The 20,761-nt window shown below is 37.0% G+C and overlaps 1 protein-coding gene across 1 annotated transcript in view; it reads right to left on the reverse strand.

Annotated features, from left to right (window-relative positions):
- TLL1 (tolloid like 1) overlaps positions 1–20,761 on the reverse strand; it is a 121,551-nt gene that overhangs the window by 17,632 nt on the left and 83,158 nt on the right. Inside the window, exons 10-15 of the mRNA XM_008493823.2 lie at positions 15,318–15,420; positions 13,983–14,099; positions 12,801–12,946; positions 7,060–7,255; positions 5,493–5,618; positions 2,388–2,548 (exon numbers count right to left, since the gene is read on the reverse strand). Of these exons, the coding sequence (XP_008492045.1) occupies positions 2,388–2,548; positions 5,493–5,618; positions 7,060–7,255; positions 12,801–12,946; positions 13,983–14,099; positions 15,318–15,420 (849 nt within the window). The remainder of the gene's footprint in view (positions 1–2,387; positions 2,549–5,492; positions 5,619–7,059; positions 7,256–12,800; positions 12,947–13,982; positions 14,100–15,317; positions 15,421–20,761) is intronic.

Raw genomic sequence — 20,761 nt, forward strand, 5'->3', positions numbered from 1 at the left:
AAATCTGCGCTATTAAAACTATACACCTTTCTTTAACAGTAGACAGCTATAATTTACAGGTCTGATACATCTCATTTTCACAAAGAGGTTAAGAATAAAATACAATAAAACAATGTAATAAAAAAACCTTATGCAAGGCCTACTGCTTGTGATAATACTTTCAGTGCATAATCCCTACCAACCTAAAGCCTTTCACCTAAAAACTTTTAAGCTTCTTAGGCTCAACTATCAATCATTTAATCAAAAATGTCCCAGTTGATGGCAATTAATATCTTAAGAGAAAGCAGTGGCCAGGAGGATTCATATAGAGCTTAGATTGTCTATTAAATCCAAGTTGTTTTTCATAAATTGCTATTTATAGTCAGAGAAGATATGTCAGACGAACTGGAGAAGAACTATAGAAAGGGACATTTGGGACTTTTTTTCCTCCTCCTGTGAAGTATTAAGTGATTGTCAACATTTCCAGTTAAAAAAATGAGAATACATTATACACAGAGATTAAATTTTAATTGTTATTGGAACAATTCTTATATGTTGCAGTTGAAGCTACTTTTGCACAATATAAAGAACACAAAATTTTATAAAATTCGAGTTACTGCCACATATTAATCTATATTATTTCTAAGCTCAATTCACATTAATGCATGTAGCTTTCAAATATAATTCACAATATTAATAAATCCCAGCAATTTCAGCAATACATCAGTGGTGAGGTTTGATGGTTTAATGGCTTTAGATTACAAATGAAATGTAATTTCAGATAGGTCTAACTTCCTTCATACAGCACTATATTAAAAACAAATAATTACAGGTTAAATGTAAGATTAAGATTTTAAATAGTAAATGTAAAATATTAACATTGTCCTATTGGGAAACACATATTAAACAAATATATTAAAATTAAAGCATTTTCTAAATGTATACGTCTTATGTCTATACTCAGACAATATCTTAGAGTGCTCCAGATATTATATACATTTTTCTGATTTTCATTGGTATCACAGGTTCTTAATAAAACTACTTATTAATATAAAGCTGAATCTGATTTAGTAGGCATAGGAGAGAATCAAGAGAAAGTTTTAAAGGTTGACAAATATTACATATATATTTTCCATATCTTCTGAAGTTATGCGTTTTGTATGACCGTAGAAAACTGATTTAACTTCATTATACCCCAGGTGTCTTCCTTAAAAATCTTACTTAAGTATAAAGAAAATGCAGGGAATATGCTTTCTGACTTGTTCAAATGGTAATTAAATTTCAGTTTTTTGGGACTTGCAAGGATTTTTTTACACCTTTTGCCATTCTTGTAACGATGATAACAAGACATGAATTTAATTTATCAGAAATTACTAAAGGCAAGTTGAAATTTCACAGACTTTAGAATCCCCTAAAGTTATTTAAAAATGCAAATTCCAGATTGCTGCCTCTGAAAATAACAGATATTTTGGAGAAGCCATGGCTGAGTTATTTCTTAGTTATAAATTAAACTCCAGTTTTTCCCACTTCTCATCTCATGCTCAAAACAGAGCATATTTCCAAATCAAAAAACATTGCTACAAATTTATTTAGATAGAAATAATGTCATAGCATTTGGGTTCTTAATGCCACATGAAGAATTTCCAGATCATCTCGATGGCTACAGCACATTAAGGCTGGGATGATGCAGGGGAACTCAATGGTATGACAGCAGTGCCTCAGAAAACAGAACAGAGTCTTCAAAGTTGATGATAAAGCTCATATTTTACTAATTTTTCCCACATAAAAGACACAGGAACCCCACCACTTTGTTTAAAGCTGTAGGGAGCTGCCCTTAGCACATGGAGAGCTCTGCCCTGCCCATCTCCCCCCATGCTGGGGATGAGGACTCTGCCTCTGGGGGCTGACCAGCTCAAACACTGCTGCTGTTTTCCTATGCCTCATTTCTGCTGGTACTGCTCCTTTTAAAATATTCCCCCATGAGATACTTCTTAAGTGATTTAAATGCTTCCTCTCTTCATCGCCAACCAGAGCTTGTGCATACTCTTTGTAGTCATAGTCTGTAAAGATGATTTGGTTTCTCCACATTTTCTTCTCTTGAATTCTTTCCAGTGCCTCAGCCATTTGCTCTGTTTTACTTTGTTGATTAAAAAAAGTTAGCAGAGACTCAGCAGAGAACATTTTTTAAAATTTTTGTAATACTTATACTTTTAGATGATAGGTAAAAGAGAGCTAATTCTCTCAATGTTTGTTTTGAAAGAATCCAGTCCCAAAGCAAAACCCAGAATGCATCTATGGTTATTGTCAGCATATAAACAGTCAAGCAAGGGTTTCATAAGACAGTATCTATTTTTGAACACTGTTTAGAATGTAACAGATCATGCAGCTTTTTGTTCACAGTTACTTACTTCATTCCCTTCTAACTCAAACAACTCAAACTTGATTGAAATTCGGTATTGTGTTGGGGCAACCACCTGCCAAACACAGTTTTTGTTTGGAGGATACTCTTTGGGCCACCCTGGTGTGGTTATAGTCCCATTTAGCTTTGTCAGGAGTCCTCCACAAGCAGCTGTGAAATTAAATGGGAGAGCATCATTTCACTGTGTTTTACTATAAACAGAAGTACACTGAGAAGATTCAGTTCTCTCATAACTTATACTGCTGTAATTCCCAGACAGACAAATCATGCTTGTTTTATCATGCTTGGTGCAAACAAAGAGAAAGAGACAGCCTCTACCTTGAACAGTTTGCAGGTCTGTGGGCAGAGATAAGTTTCAGGACTACACAAAGTGTTATCATATTAATTCTTTTTCCTTCCCTCCAGAAACTCTGGTTATTCTCTTAAAACCTTTCCCATGGAAGTCCTCTGGCCTCACTGCCCTCCCTAAGACTTTGACCACCCGTCTTCTGACAGACAGACTACTTGAGATGCGCTTAGCATTTCCCCAGCTTTTCTATGTGGTTATTGATCCTGAACCAGCCCTACCTGTCACAGCTCCTATTGCTGTATATGCCTCCTATAACCTACTGGATAGGGTCACTTCATGGGATAGCAGTCATGTACACTTCAGTCACAATTTCTTTTGCTGAAGTGTGGATGTTCAGGTAATAGAGAAAAAATCTATTCAGTGAAAATTTGAAAATAATAGTCACCTTCATACAAGTGAGCAATACTCTGACTGTGAACGGAGTTCAGATAGTAAAGGATGAACACATTAATCTTTTCCACCTGTGAAAACATTTTTTTTTTTAAAAAAAAAAAAAAGGAATGTAATGAGATTTGCAGGGGTTTTCAATCACACTCTGCTTCATTCATACAATTACAGCACTGTAACAGCACTGGAAATCATCCACAAATCTTTCCTGAAAGATCTGGTGAGGGAAAGCTCCACATGCTTCCAGCTGCTCTGCGCTAACAGTGAATGCTTTAAAAACTGTTTTTTTCCTGAGTAGGTGATGGTCTCACACACTTCTTCTACTTCAGCTAGCACACCAATGGCTGTATCAGGGCACACTTTGCCAAGCTAGACACTTACCAGTCTTTCTTCTGGCACCTGGGTTCTTGCTATACATGTAAAGGTAATCTGACCAGGGTGAGGGGATTGATACCCCGGGTCACACTTCATTGTTTCAAAAAAGACCAGGCAAGGTTTTACGGACTGCATTCAGATGACACAAGCTATAATTCTAAATGATCCAGTCTGAGTCAGGAGAACTATGGCTGGTTTTCAGTTTCTGCTGTTCAACGTCACTCCACTGTTCCTTCAAGCAATGGTCAGAAAGATGGAAATACTGAAGGAAATTCTTAAAGCTTTCAAATACACTGCCAGCAGGGAAGATTTGCATTAGACCAGCGTGAAGCAATTTTCTGTGCAAGTCAGCACTGCAGTGAAGCAAAGTTTCCGAATTATAAGCTTCTACTCTGGCATCATGCATGCGTTAATACAGCTGGGTCACCCATGAAATTCGCAAACTACAACAAGAATGTAATGCTCACTGAGCCTACGCAGTGATTTTAACTCTGCAGTCCTGAGCAGACTCTACTCCTGAGTGAGTGCTACCTCACATGGAACAAATTCATATAGACTTATACAGATAGCTTAGGGTTTTTCCTCCATGCTGCACTGCACTACTTCAAGCAACTCCTCCTTGCCAGAGTTGCTGTTATTTTTGAGTGCTGGGGAGTTGTTGCTCCTTTTTTTCAGAGGCAGAGGGAAGATTTTTTTTTAAGATTGGTAATCTTCCCTAATATTCTCACTCGGTCAGCAGGCAGACTAAACTAAATTCCTTACCTAAATTTGGGCTGACTATCAAAGGGAAAGAGATCAAACCTCTGTCTTCATGGCCCCCCTTAGCTTAACTTTACTTTCCGCATATTGCCTAATATACAGACATCTAAATAGATTGTTTTTCCAACAGGTTTGCTACTACAGATGAGGGAGTGCGTGGAAAAAAACACTAAAAAAACCAACTGCCCTGATGAAAGCTGAAATCTAACATGCCTGTGGACTAGGTCTATCACCACCTCACATAAACACACATACATCAAAGAAACGAATAAAGCCAACCCCATAGAGCCAGAAGCAAAAGAATAAAACGTGCAAAGAAACTAAGCAAAACTATCCCAAACTGTGAAAAATCATGAATTAAAGCCTGGAAATTGGGAAAAAAGAGAGACCAGTGAATTACATCACGAGAAAACTGTAACTGAGCACTCCAATTTTATAACTCTGTTCACTACTCAAGCAGATGATCTGAGATAAGTATAATTTGCGCTATCCCTGAATATATTGGTGTATATGAATAAAAATTAAATGGTAATCGGTGTTTAATGATCAAGACCTCATGCTTCTTTCCTTTGATATGAAATATGTATAGAATACAAAAGCTTATCTCAGTCCAATCCTGTGTTTACACAGACGTCCACTTATCAGGTTTTTATTTCTCTAAGTGGTTACTTGAACAGACTCAGCTCACCCTGAAATGTAAAAAATTTGTTTCCAGTATGAAAAATACAGAATTTGATTGGGAGAAGGGAAAATTTCTCTGAGCTTTGAGCTAAAATAAAGGACCCTGTTCTTCAAATATGCCAGCTTCTCATACCCTAGTCAGAGATGGTCAGAAGGATCATTAAATACTCCAATTCTGAGACAGTGGCATATTGCTCTGTTGATAATTATCTCTTTCTAGATGGTGAGAGACTTTGCTTTAATGAGTATGAAAAACATAATATGCAGTTTGGAAAGACACAAAGTCCTGCTTCCATCCCTCCCAATCAGCTAGCAGCAAAATCTGTAAAGTTAAATTAGTGATGGGCATCAGATGAAGATGACTGATGCACACAGACATTACACTCTGGCACCACTACTTGAAAGCAAGCACTGGTTTTCCAGGCTGGGCTCCACAGAGCTCACATCTCTAGGATAGAGCTTATGACAGGTGTAGCATTTGACCCAAGTAAAGGCACCCTGTGAGAATGCTTCCAAAGCCCACAACACAGGCACACACTGTACCTTCACAACTCTTTTTGTCAGGACCAAGTTCGTAGCCAGGGTCACAGGCGCACTGGTAACTGCCCAGAGTATTGACACACCGCTGCTCACAGCCACCATTGTCAGGTTTGGCACATTCATCTTCCTCTGCCAAGACAGAGGAGAATGCAAAAATGTGTTAAAAAATTACTTTCCTTAGTTGTAATTACTGTATCAATATTAACCTAGAAAGCTGCATGCATGCCATTATGCAGTGTACTACATAATGCACTGTGGTTGCTGCCTACAGCATTATCAAATGCTAAGGAGACGTGCAACGGGGAAAATAAAAATTTGTCTTCTGTGGGGTTTGGGTGGGTTTTTTTTACAATATCTACTGACAGATGCAGACCTAGTTTATAAGCACTTTGTGGGCAACATAATAATTCAGGCAGCAATAATCTAAAGGTTGTATAAAGTACAGAAAGAAAGACTGAATATCCACAACAGGGTCACTTGAAGGGCACTTTATCTCCCACAGAATCAATTTGTGCATCATCCCAAATTCATACGCAAAAACAGATTAACAGAATCCTCAAATCCTAGGTTTTCATTCTACTGATATTAAAGGAAACAAGATGCATCAGAGATGGGGGAGGAAAAGGAAGAATGTATTATCTCTACTAGCATTAAAGTATAGCCATGAGATTAATTTTTGAAATATTCCTCGGATATTGAAATATTGTTTCTTTACATACCAGGACAAGGAATTTCTTCAGAATAAAAGAAAATTATTTCTCACTGTCATGTCTACAGCTTTCGAGGTTATGATTGTCTACAAAACTAACAGCCGGGGTGAGGAATGCCCTGGCCCGTGTCTTTCCAAAAGAGCAAGAAGGTTCTCCCAGTGACATGACCTGCAGTTTGGGTGTCACCATGGCCACACCACTGCTAGGGGCCTTCACTGTACCAGAGGCAGCATAGGGCAGGAATTTTACACTCCCCAAGCACCAGCTGCTGCAGGTGCAGCTGTAGTTGTACGACACAGACCAAAGCTGGAGGAAGACTGTGAGGTCATTGGGCACTATGACTTCTCCATTGTTGTTTTGGATTTTTTCTTGCTCACAGAAAGTAATAAATTGATAAAGTTGCCTGAGTGCCTGAGAATGGATTAGGAAAAACCAAGCAAACAACTGTTAGGCAAAAGGAAAAAAACCCAATAATATTAAGATAAAGATCCAATTGTCTCTATTGTGATTATTCTATTCAACTTCATATTTGACAACATAGTATGACCAAACGACATGTTTACAGGACTAGATGTGTCTCAAAGTTGTTTCAAAACTAAGATGATTATTTGAACCTGAACAGAGTAGGAAGTTGCATGCAATATGCTCCTTCGTTTTTTGGACACATTTTCAAGGAGACAGAAATACCTGAACTGCTTTGATTTGTTAAATTTCAGAGTTAAGCAAAAAATACGCTGGAGGTAGTACAGAATTGATTTTAGAAAAAACACATCATAAAATATTTTTCATATCCTAAGTTTTCTAGTACAAAACCAAGTGATAAGCCATTCATGGCTCCCAAATAATGATTTAACATTTACCTTTAAAAAAGTTAGCTGCAAACCCTGCTTTGTTAACAGTTCCATCAGAAACAAACTTCATCCACAGGGTATTAGAGGTAGATCTAATGTCTTCTGGCTTGTCATAGCCACAAAAGTGACCGATTAAAGGACTGTTCTCATTTGTTCCATCTCGAATTTCCAGGTAGTCATATGCACAGTTATCGTGTCTTTCAATCTGAAAAAAGTATTTTTAATGTGACACACTTGAACTTGACCATAAATATCAAATATCATTTAGCTAATAAACAGAAGAGAAATCCTTTGAAGTTAAGGTTACATTCTCTGTTTAGGGTTCAAACACTTGGAAGATGTAGAAAAGAAATCATTAAAGTTTTTTTACTATACTTGTTTACTACAAGAAATAATTTTGAGATTGTTACAGGACACAAGAGTCTAACTTCAAAAAAGTATTTAAAAAAGAAACACTCATCTTTAAGCTTCCCAATACTTCAACACAGTGCAAAATTTTGCATGTGTCACTACCTGCTGATGCTGCAGGGTAACTGTAAAATTTGAGCTTAACATTAAGAGTTTGGGGCAGCTGCAGAATTAGATCCAAATTCACTTTAAAATTATCAGCTATTATGTAGCAAATAGAAAAGTGGAAAAAAAAAAACCAAACAACAAAAAACCCAAACCCAAAATAAATAAATAATAAAAAAGCATCCATCCTTATTCTTCTGCAGTCAATGTATCTGGTTTCTGTTGCACAATTCCCAGTTTCAGCTGTCTTTTGACTTTCTAGGTCATCAGATAATCTTTGCTACACTGATGGAGAAACCTACTGAAACCAGAACAACTGAAAATATGTCTCTCATTACTGTGTTCTGCCAGATGACATCCAAATGTTAACTAATATGTGAGTGGACATGTGTGCATTTCTGTGTGGATAGCCAGTCTTGTGCTCTGCATGTAATAGTATTTGCAGAGTCAGTCAGAGTGCGAATTGCACCAGAGAAGAAAGCAGTAGCAGCCCAAATACCACCATCCTGTCCAGAGCCTAGATAATTTATGATCCCTGTCTTTATTGAGAGAGTACCTTTCCCAGCGGAATTAAAAACCTCTTGATCCGGGTCATTTTACTTCAGGATTACTTCACAATACTCAAGTCATGCAGCATCTTAGCAGTAAAAGAGGAGGGAGGGTGGTAACACACTCAGGGAGAAGGGGTAGGAGAAACCTCAAATTTCGCTCAGCATATCCAATTTCTGTTACAATGACAATGAAGTAAAAATGAAACCAAACCCAGTAAAATCCACATCTTCTCTCAGGACAGGGTTTTTCTTGCACATAAGCAGCATAGTTTGTACAAGTGGCTGCTGATAATCTGAACCTTAAGCTCAGTAACCACCACATACTAAGGTGCTTTCATTTAGCACAGTACAATTTCTGCTTTTACGTAAAATGAAAAATTGGGGGAAGGGATTGTTTGATTTTGTTTCATTTTAATGGTATCAAAATAAGGAACTTAATCACAAAATTGTTCTGTCTTCTTTCAAACTTTCCAATTCTTCAAGAATTTACATATGTAATTTTCTGCCACTTGCTTCTCTGGCACAATCTACACTGCCATTTACTCTGATTTGTTAGCTGTTTGCTGAGGAATTACTTTGCACCAGAGTTTGGACAATGAGCGAGAGAAGACAAGATGATCTGGAACCAAACCACCTATTACTGATTTCAATGTCAATCGTATGTTTGCAGCTACTGTGGTCAGGCATGAGTCTATCTAAGCACTGTAATACTGATTCCAAATTTTCACTAAGCTAAATAATAGAGTTTAAATACATTACATAATTTTCCATTTTGAAACAAAGACCGCCTTGTTATCTCACGAAAAATCATACTGTAGGCTGATGTAGAAATATGTGACCTGGTCCAAAGCCCACTGAAGCAATGAAGGAAATATGTATTTCCCCCACACATTTCTCTGGTCAAAATTTTTAATTAACATCTGTCCTCTTCCATGTTTCCATGTTTTCCACGTTCCATAGGGCAGTATAGGAAATCTGATTTTTCAAAGGCCAAGTGCAGGTGTGAATTACATGCACCAAATTTCCATTGAGATTAATTGTTAGTGTCATTTCTTAGAATCACTATTTTTGGCAGTAGACATCAGATAAAAATACATTTATATAGTAGTAAGTTCCTAAACTTCCTAAGACTATAAAAATCAACCAACTTACAAAGTACTATTGATTTTTGATAAAAAAATTTAAAAGTTGGCCAGTCTAACATATTAATTTATTTTTAGTGTGCTATTACTGCAAATAATGCTATTATTATCACCACTAATATTATTTTAAAGGATTAAATCATTACACCTATATGTAAACTAACACATAATTACTGTGTTTTTGAGAAATGAAAAATGGCATTAAGCCACTTGGTACACAATGAAAAAGAACTAGCATAAAATGTGCTTTGTTATTTTGTACTTCAGGTTTTAAGATGTTGTGGTACTGTCATCTGGGAACAGTGCCATACAAAGATCAATTATATGTGCAATAGTCTCCTATTCTTCCTACTAGAAGGGCAGAAAAGCTTGTCAAGTTAATGAAAGGACTTCCAATCAGTTTAGTTTTAAGTGGACTCATCCTGTAAATGTTGTTTACTTGAGCATGAACATTTCATAAGACTGATATTGGGGAGGATTAGAAGAAATATTCAAAATGTTAGCAAACGCAGAAGAGCATAAACAAACAAGCATTACAGGAAAATTTAATGCTTATAGGAGAGTGAAAGATACCATCATCTCCTGGAGGCCTTAAAGGAAACCCAGAATTTGAATGGCACTAGAAAACTAAATCGAGAAAACACCAGAAAAATTCCTAAGACAGGAGCGTAAGCACAAAAAAACACTGAGAAGTCTCCACAGTCTCAAAAGAAAAGAAAATCCCTTGTCCATTATACCAAACATACCAAATATACTATATATAACCAGATACATTTGGTTAAAAATTCCAGACTACCTTTGTTTTGTAGCACACCCCTAGCAAAAATTAAACAAGAAAAAATCAATAAAAGAGAGAAGAGACTATGAAGAGAAAATGCAGAAGCAGCCTTATTTCAGGAGAAATTTTTCATTTACTTTTTCTCATTAATTTATTTGTTGATAGAGTCAAATTTCAGCACAGGTAAATACATGTGACTCAGATAAACTGTAGCCACAAATGATGGGATACATGCCTAAGGGATACATTTCACTCTCTGATTTATGTAAAAAAAGTACTGTAATTAACACAGTCTGCACAGAAACTAACCGGGCCACTTAAATGTGGAAGATTAATGTGGTTCAGTTCTACAGACCCTCTAGGGTGCCTTAGCTGATGAGACTGCAGGTCAATAGAAGTTCTTTAAAATGAAAACAAAACAAAAATAATAATTTTCAAAGAACAATATAACAAAGGTGACTATAACAATGCACCAAAAAGATGGACTTAGCAGTTCCAACATCACTGCTGACATTTACATCCTGAAAACTGTAACTGCCTGTTTAGGCAGCCAAATAAGAAAGGGTAATTCCACACTCATTGGAAAATGCATTTCCCACAGCAGGCAAAACAAGATGACTCATTGATGCAGTCTGAAATTCTCAGCTTCCCTAGTGCTTTCTCTGCAGAGTGAAGGTTATTTATACTGTAATTTTTTTTAGCATTACATATGGATAATGAGAATTCCTCTTAACTGTAGCTTTCAAAAATCAGAGAAGTGACTTTCTCACAAACACAATGCAATAACACCTTGTCCTGACATTTACTTTTTCTGATCTCAGCTGGCACAATGAATTGTGATTTTTAAGCATTTTTTTGTTTTACTGGGCAGTGAACCAAGGATTCGGTCCAGAGACAGACTTAGTACCAAAAAACCAGAACACCTGCATTCATGCACTTGGACCTGATATGGAAATCGGACCAAATGGTGACCGTCTAGGCAAGACACTTCAGAACAGGCTCCAAAGCAACTCTCACACTCAGCAGGGAGCCTTGTGGATGAGTCAGTAAGAAATGCTGTGCAGACAGATGTAACAAGACTTCTGGGGCACCTCGTTTGGTGCTCAAGGGTATCTTGCCACTTTGGAATCACAGCTCAGACTCCCTGAAAAAGTATGTGCCTTTCAAGTCTCTACTGTCAGAGATGACTTGGTTTTTTTTCAAAACCCATCTAACAGAGGCACTAACTTGAGACTACCACTCAACTGTACTTACTCAATTTCCTCTTTCTTCTTATGGGGTATTGGTTCACATTTTTCTCCTCTGGGGAATGCCCTAATACTAAACAGTCTGGGGGGAAAAAATGGACATTTTCTCTCACAAGCCTTAAACGCTAGCCAACTAAATCATGCTCTCATCTGCCAGTCCTTTGCTTCTAATTATTTTCTACATGGTGAGGCATGAACACGATTTCCTATTCACAATTTGGTGATTAGGAAAAGATCCTGAAAGATAAGAAGAAAACAAAACTCCCAGAGGTGATACTGAACTGTGGTCAGTTCAAGCAATATAATGTACCATATGTATAGACCAATGCTAGGCATCTGCATGGAGATCAAATATTGTGGCAAGTCTCTAATGCAGAGGCACCGTGTCATTTCTCTTGGGATCACACTAAAAAATACTGAGTACCAATGACAGGCTACAAAAGCTCCGTATCTAGTCAGCAAACTACATAAAGTTCATATTGCTTAAAAAGAAAAACTGACATACTATGCTAAGTAAACTTGAGTCAGACCATGCAGAGTCAGAACGGCATTTGGAAAAGTGTTTGGACAGGGAGAGCTGATCTCTGCACTAGCACCAACATGAATTCAGGATACAAAATAGGGAAAATGAAGTAGAAACTGAAATCATTAAAATTTCCATTCTTCTATTCATGACTGCTGATTAAGTCCCAAACCCTAGTTATCACATGCTCAGACCTTTTATGAGTCATAGCTAAAATGTGCCGTACCTCTTGAGTCTTCCTATAAGACTAAAACTACAGGTTGGAAATTACATCTATATTTACTATACTTGTGTAAATATCTGTGTGCACCATAAAGCCAAAAAAAGTGTAGCTTTTAAAAAAGAGTGCCTATCACGTCATTACTGCTGAAGCATATGAAAATAAACCAACTGAACTCAAAATATGTTTCTAAATTTATCTATAAATGTTGTCAGTGTATTGTGCATGCACAAAAAAAGATGTATTATTTTTCTTTGTGATACAGTAGTTTACCACTGTTTAGCAATGTTACGCACAGAGAGACATACGCTAAAGACATGCAAGTATGACTCACCATGGATTTTTTCTCCTCTCTCTAAATATAGGTTTCTAAGCTGAATTTAAGTGGGCTTTTTTTTTTCCTTTTTTCTCAAAACAGAAGCCAAGACCACTGTGGTTTCTTTTGAGATGCTCATTACTTTTTAACAATAAAATTTAGCAAGTGTAAAAAAATCACTATAATCTAACACAATATTAAAGCAGCCTTGTTGAACTGGATTATTTTTGTATTTGCAAAACTGACTATTGCCAATACTTTAAACATTCCAATTCAAGTAGCACAAAAAAGATGAAAAACATTTAATGTTGCAAATTTCTGCAGAAAGGAAGGTTTCATTGACAGTAGAACTGAATTACTTCTCATAGAGAATTCTTTAATTCATTCACAATGTTACAAGGATTCCTTTAAATGTCACTGTCACTTAAGCACTTTTTTGAGATCAGTTTAAAGGCTTTACCTCAAATGCTTGAAATGTTAATCCTACATTGTAGTTTTCTGACACTGTTATTTTCCACACACATTCCTTCATCGGCCTGTAGTCATCAGGGTAATTGGGAGACTGGATCTGGCCTTCATTTTTGTGAATTTCACCTCCACAAATAGCTGACAAAAGCAGAAAATTCTTATCATCAATAATGACAGTTTCTATTCCCCATCCCCCTGAAAATCTGTGCTCTGCTAATGATAAGATTATTCTGATAGTGATAAGATTATTCTGGAGAAAACTTGAAAATGTTTACCATGGACAAGTTCTTGAAAACACAATCCAATTAAATCCCTATGCATTTCAGTTAGCAGATATAATTCAGCATTTCTAATAGATCTAAACATTTCCGCATGGTGTAATAAGACTTCTGAATCATACTATGAATCAATATATTTTACAGAATAAAATTAAAAGGTCAAAATTATGAGATTTTACTTTTTTTCACCTTTGAGGTGGATTTAATACACATTCTTCTTTAATATTTACCAACCTTCAAAAAGAGATAAGACAGAAATCCTATATTTTATAATGATCTTTGCATTTTAACATACTGTCTAGTACTTCAAGCTTACACTGACTTTGAAGCTAATATAAATAAAAAATATTTGATGAAAAGTAAATGCACTTTTCAGAGTCTATACTAATGATGACATGATGATTTGCAAATATAAATTAAATCATACAGACAGTTTACTACCATGGATTCATCATTTAAGAAAACAGACTGTTTCAACAAGGTGAATATTTACTTGTTAATATACTCACTGTGGGGGACTGTCTCTATGAAGTAATCCCAGAACATATGGAAAACTTAAGTCAGATTTTTCTGACGAATAAACAGACAGTACTCAAAAAAAAAACTTCTCACACATTCACTACAAGAACATGCAGATTTAGTTATATAAACAACTGGCAAAAATGCTTATGAATACTATCATTAGTGCCCCTGGAAAAAAGGTCACCTGAAATCTGATCACATGAAGAGTTTCAAAATACCCTGGCTACTAAGTTAACACCTACTGTCTCTCTTAGTAATAAAATAATGATTCATAGTAGGTTCCTTTTGACTTTTTTTTTTTTTAATATCCAAAAGTATCCGATTAATATTTCTCCTCCATAATCAAGCTATTTTTAATGCTGTAAGAGGCTTACCTTCATAAACTGCAGCAAAACCTTTCCCAACCCAGTTGCTGCTGCTGCGGAACTCGATCCACATCCTGCTGTCAGAGGATGCAAGGACTTCTGGCAGTTTGTCACCACAAAACCTGCCTAAAAACATGCAACCAGTAACTGCATTTTCTGCCACCTCTGAAGCCAAATGCTGCAAATACTTATACAAGTGTTTAACACTGTAAACAAGAGTAGCATAACCAACTCAGTGGACCTATTCAGAAGCTTATGGTTAAGCACAGGTGTTTCTGCAGACCAGAACCTAATACAAAAAGATTTTGTTATAAAGCTTTCAGTATTTCTTGTCATTGCTGTCAGGTTCACTAGTATAAGTATAAAACATTATGGGTATGTTAAGTAGAAAAAAGTATTGTTATAGATAATTTCTGTACGTACAAGCCTTGTCATTTTGGAAGAGGAAAGTGAGTACTAATCTCAAGAAAGAAATGTGATCTAGGTCACAGTAATATTGCTTATTGTTTATCTGGTCTCTAAAGACTGAAGCATTTAAAAACTAACATCCAAAGGATCATAGACCATATTTATCCTCTTAAACTCAGCCTAGGTAGGTGAAATTTCTGCCTGTCTAGGTGACAGAGAAGGGAACATGAGAAAAGGGTGGTAACTGGTCTTTATTGTTACTTCCTTTTCTTTTTAAGGTAAAGAAAATAGGCGGTAAAGTTAAAAGCTGTTCTCTGTATTCACTTTTACTTTTCTCTTTTGCTGTTCTTTAACTGTGGCTGCTAGGACACTAACCAATAGTTGTAGTCTTCATCCTAAAAAGAACAGCAAAATTGATCTCAAAAGCGTTTCCTGTGTTTTGAAATCCCCAGTTTCGATGACAGAAGATCAAAGGATGTCAAACTGGATTAGTCAGTGGCATTACTGGGGGTGATAAACACTACTCTACAGTGGGTACACTCAAACACATCGCATGTGCTCATCATGTGCCCTATGGGTTCCCCATCACATGCTCTACAGAGTAGTCTATATACTATTTCCCCACTTCTGTGACCACAACTATAGTTTCACATTTCAATAACAATAACCTAAGCAAAGAGTTGCACATTTTGTAGTTTTCGTCCTTACACCAATGAAGCTGAGTAATAGCTAGCTGCAGTGAAAGGAAGGATTGAGGCTTCAAGTCAAATAAACAACTTATGGGACACCATTTAGACCTTTTCCCCATCCTGAAGTCTGGATACCTTCTAAACAGCAAAAACACAAGAGATTTGCAATGGTTTCAGTGGCAATCAAGTCCACTGAACTGAATGACTGTGGTAACAATGGAAAGTGAAGAATTCAACAGCTGCATACCAAGAAGAGGTGATTTTCTCCAGTAGCCATCTCTTACTTCAATGTAGTCGTACCAACAGAGACTGCTCTTGTACAGGTCCATGGTGGTGAAGTTTAAAACAATCTGCAATCAGAAGAGAACATCTAATTAAATCACATGTGGTCAATACAAAAAAATTACCACAACATTCTGCAGAACTGAAGCTGGAGTGGTCACCTGTTACAGGACTCCAGCTACTTAGATACTAAACTCTCTTCAAATACTTCTAGTAAAATTTGTTCAGTAAACTTAAAAGCTTTCAATTTAATCCTCCCTATCTGAGCAGATTCATGACAGACTCCTCACATTTAATTGCTTACAGGGAACTTTTTACTGAGAAACAAAACCTTGAGAATACTAATAAGGTAAAATAAGAGTATTTTATGTACATTATTTGATAGTTCTCCTACCAATTGCTCTTCCATTCCATTCTGACTATAATCAGCACTGACAGCTGTAAAAAAAAAATAAATAATTTTATTTTCGTTTGTGTTTCTTTCTGCTACTGTTTTGACTCAATAATGATGGATAGTAACGCGGAAAGCAGTATCACAAACAAATGGTACAGTCCCTTAATTATTCTTAAGGAAATTATAGTAGAGCTTTTAATAAAAAAATCTGAGTTCTGTGCATTTCTATAACTTTTTAACTTGGACTCGCAATTTTACAGAACACATCTGTAAACGTGTATTTTCAATACTAAATATCAGGACCACCCTAAGCCACTATTTTACTTCACTCTGGTTTAGAAATACTAATCCTAAACTGCCATAAACTTAACACTTTCAGCACAGTAATAGGATTCATCCTGGATCACAAGATGACACAGTAGCTACTTCTTGGACCCTAACTGATTGGGACAGTCTTGGCATCGTCTCCTGCAATTTCAGTCCAAACAAGAGGATCAAAAATCATCCATATTTTGTATTATAAAATAATTTGCAATTCATAGCCTTTCGTTGGATTTAGGTGTATTTGGAAAAATAATTCACCTTCTTCCAAATCAGTTCCTCAGTGTAGATTAATAAATGTTTCAACCTAACTAAAAATCTTCTTTATTCTCATATGAGGTATGGAAGCAGTTTTATATTTAGCTTTGATCCTAGCAACTGAACAACTGAAACCTTCTTTTGTAAAGCAAACATGAATTGCTGCACAGCAGCAAATACCTCCCACTGCAAAAATATATCTCCATGGCAGCCTCTGAAGCAGCTGTGTCAGTAGAAAGGAGCAGAATTTACCCTTAGACCAGCTTCAAGGAGGATATGTAACACCAAAATTGAAATAACGGGCCCAGAGAGTCAGATGAGATGGTTTTCTTCTATCTCCTCTGAAGGCACCATGTGTCTCTTCATCTCAACACAGTACAATATTAAACCAGAGAGACAGAACTTTTCCACACTGCTTAATTTTAGCAAGATAAAAACTACTAGTTATTGGAGGAAGCTATTTTAAAAATAGCATAAAGCTCAGTGGTCTGGGTATAGAGGTAACTATGTTAGCTTGCTTTCACTTCTTTTCAGCAAAAAGTACTAAGTACATCCACATGCTGGTTTGGGCCAGGATAAAGGTAGTTTTCTGTCTTGCACTTTTACTTTCAGCTAAGTCTCTTGTAAGTAGTTGCACTTGCTGAAATTAACAGCAAGTTTCTCAGACAGTGTCTGCTTCTAGGACTGATAACACTCGATGTTTGTAGTTACTGCTAGAGACTGCAGAGCCAAGGACACTGCTCAGCTCTGAGGAACATTTTACCCTCCAGAAGGAATAAAGAGGTCCCACCTGAAATCTTCCTTTGGGGAGGACCAGACAAGACAGATGACAGAATTGACCAAACAGAGTATTCCACCCCATACACGTCATACTCAGTATAAATTTGAGGGATCACAAGTGTCAAACCCCTTCCTGCTTCCCCTTCTTCGCCTGCTCCCTGTTTTTGTTTTGGCACCCTGAGAGGATGCCGTTCATTCATCTGCCTGTGGTCCTGATCCGTGCCAGCCCATATCTGTGTGTTCCTGCCTCCAGTTCCCGACTGCTGCTGACTCCAGGAGTCCAGCCTGGACTTTCCCAGGGCTGCCCTGCAGCCTCAGTGGTGACATTAGAGTTACTGGGGAAAAGGGGGGAGGAACATGGTATCAATTTTCCTGTATATTTGTATATATTTAGTAATTTTTCCTATTTATCATTAGTGTTCATTTCAGATTTTCTTTTTTAATTTTGCAAAATGAGAAAAATGTTTTCTTTCTGGTGTACTGAGAAAACTGACAGAAATCCTTCAATGCCATACTACTACTCAGTTTCCAGACTATTGCACTGTTTAACTAAAAATGACATGCATCAAAGCATTAGCTGATCCTCTCAGCTGGCATCCACTGTGCTGAATGTGGCTATGTTCATCCACATGCTCTCATGCTTTTACTCCAGTTGCAGCACTCCCTATTTCAATTTCCCTGCATTATCTCCTGGACACAATTTCCATTCCATTTCTTCTCAGAAAGGGAACCTCACAGCCCACTTCTTTGCTTTTCCCTACTGCTTAAACTTCTAGATTACACTCATCCTTTGCCAGATGTCTAACTCACAGTACATTTTACTTTTACTATTCAGGGACTCCTTCAGGGACAGGTACTGAAGAAATAAATGCACAAATACTATCAGAATTCTAAAACTACCTACTTACCTTGTTATTCTCCATGAGATATATGCAGACCTGGCTAAAATACAATCATTCATATGCTTTCCTTTGCTTCAGCTTTTTATCCCATTTCCAAGTGCTATTTGAATCTACCTCTGATGATGACATAGAGGTCCTGTATATTCACTCATTCACACAGCAGTTCTGCCTATCCTTGGCAATCAATTTGTCTTTCAAGAAAAGACACCTCACCAACTAGAAAATTTTTCTTCTCAGTTGATTCACTTTGCAGTTCAGGTTTGTTCTTTTTTTCTCCCCTGAGTTTCTCTGTATCTAGCCATACTAATTGAAAACCCTACTGCCTTCAGCAGCCTCCTTGTCATTTTCCACCAATGCCCACCTCATCCCAGCTGTGCAGGAAGAAGGGTTTGCAAGGGGGAGCCTTTTTCTCTGCCCTTAAGAGATGATGACAGCTGTGTCAGGCTACCTTCCACAGCAGCTTAAACTGGGTCTGTTGGAAACCACATCCTATAACTTCTCCATTGCCTCAAGTGTGTAGAGCCTGGACACCTCTTACCAGTCTAGACACAAGTTTTCCATTTTCCGTGACACAGCTGAAGCATCAGATTTCTGATTTCTGTTTGAAAATTTGACTTTTTCCACACCTTAGTTGCCCAGATAGAGTTAGGAAAAGGATGGGTTTATTTAGGTGTGACCATGTCATTGCCTCGAAGTGTTCCTATCTTAACAAACTATTTAAATTTAATGATCTTCCTCAATGGCCCCCACCTTTGAGACTACATGAAATAACCTTCACAGCCTTTTCCTATTCTGACATTCCAAGATATTTGATGATACCCCGATCCCTTAACATTGACCAGAATTCATTAGCTATACATAGGCAGAACCACCAATCTGTCACAGCATTACTTCTGGTCAGGAAGCGAGCAAGAATAAATATATTTAAGAATCTGATCTACAGTTCTGTGAAGTATTAAATAGGACAAAGCAGAACTTGTTCAAAGGGACAGGATGATTGAAAGTCTTCATAGGAAAAACAATCAATGGGTGTTTGTTAGCACATTTAAGGAATTATTGATTACATAGCAGATTCAATTGTGCTACTGCAGCTTCTGAGAGAGAATATATCATACCTCCTGCTGCCTGGGATAAGAAAGCACAACATATGTGGCAGGAAACTGGTAGTACTAACAAATTTTTCAGTACATGGCATTTTGCCCACATCAACCAAAGATTTATCTGCCCTATTTTATGATACATGTAAAACCTCAAGAAAATTTGGAAGTAATGTAACCTATTCAGAAAATTGGACCAAAAAGCCCCCAAACAAACAACAAACAAACAAGCAACAACAAAAAAACCAAGCCCAAAACCCAAACAAACCCCCAACCAACCAACCAAACCTGGAACAGTTGTAAATTCCTATGCAAACAACATTTCTATACTCCAGAAGGCAGGATTAGCCCTGGCAGAAGGCATAAACTATTACTAATACCATTCTTCCTCAGAGATTTTTTTGTGTATAGATATACTCTGTACAGCTGTTTATCGTAGTCTTAAATCTTAAGAGAACGTAAAGGTGAATAAACTGCCTTGTTTTAGTAATAAGGATGCACATGTTTTAGACTGGGCTGGCAATTTATGGTGCTTGTCAATATAAGGGATGCTGTACTAGTGTGCACCACTGCAGCCCTGTCCTTCATTGAAATTCCTGCCATCAATGATCAGAAGTGTCTCTACTTGCAGAAAGCAGCATGGATAGAAGTCCTGTAAGCTATGCTCAAACAGCACAATGTTCAATCTCAATAAGTAAGAGACAAGAGTTAAGACAATCAGGACTGATGCTTTTTGAGTTAATTTTTAGGCAATTAACGTGCTAACTGACATATCAGAACACAATGTGATGTACTTATGCATACTCTAACCTCCATAGAACATTCCTGAGCTCTATCAGGGTCAAAGCAGCAAACAAAGGAACAAAACCATGAACTGTAAATATATTTGCAATTTCCCTTCATAGCATGAATATGTTCTAATTATTTACTGAGAAAATTTGGGGTCAAATATAACCTGTATCCAAGGTACCATGATATATGCATTAGTTAAGATTCAGACGTCATTTCTGCTATCTGCTATTGACATCAAGTACATGCTGCAAATAGCGTCCTTTATCTCAAAGCAGACAATAATATTCCATGGGAATAGCACCAAAACCCAGACATTTTTACATGAGCACACATACAATTTACTTCATTCTTGCAGAACTATATGGAGACTATGAGAGCTGGAGGTCAGAACAGTGCCCTACAGACATGACTTGTCAGGTCAAATTTCAATTAGAAAATTTTCTTTAGTCTTTTTCTCCATTTGGGACAGGCAGTAAGATGGGAAAGGGAGCCAGTCTTCTTACATTGCTACCTTCAGTACAGGAGCTTTCCCCCATTAAGCTTTTGGAGAGTCTAATAGGACTCCAGTGGAAGTTGCAATCTCAAGACATAATGGTATTACAAATAAATCACAGTCACAGTAATGTCCACAGGTAGGTTTACACAAAGCTGGAGTATACTATAGATACTTAAGCAGGAGCATTTTTTAACTCATGCAGTATTGTTTTCAAAAGCCAATAATAATTGTAGATGAAGACTATATTTTTTTTAAGTTTTTTATCTGAGTAATAGAAAAGAAACCAAACCCATTTTTGTTGCTGTCACAGCAGTGTCTAAGAAACAGCAGAAGTAGCAGGAACATAAAATTACCTGTCTAGATTAAGTT

Source organism: Calypte anna, chromosome 4A, assembly GCF_003957555.1.
Source record: "Calypte anna isolate BGI_N300 chromosome 4A, bCalAnn1_v1.p, whole genome shotgun sequence".
Lineage (NCBI taxonomy): Eukaryota > Metazoa > Chordata > Aves > Apodiformes > Trochilidae > Calypte > Calypte anna.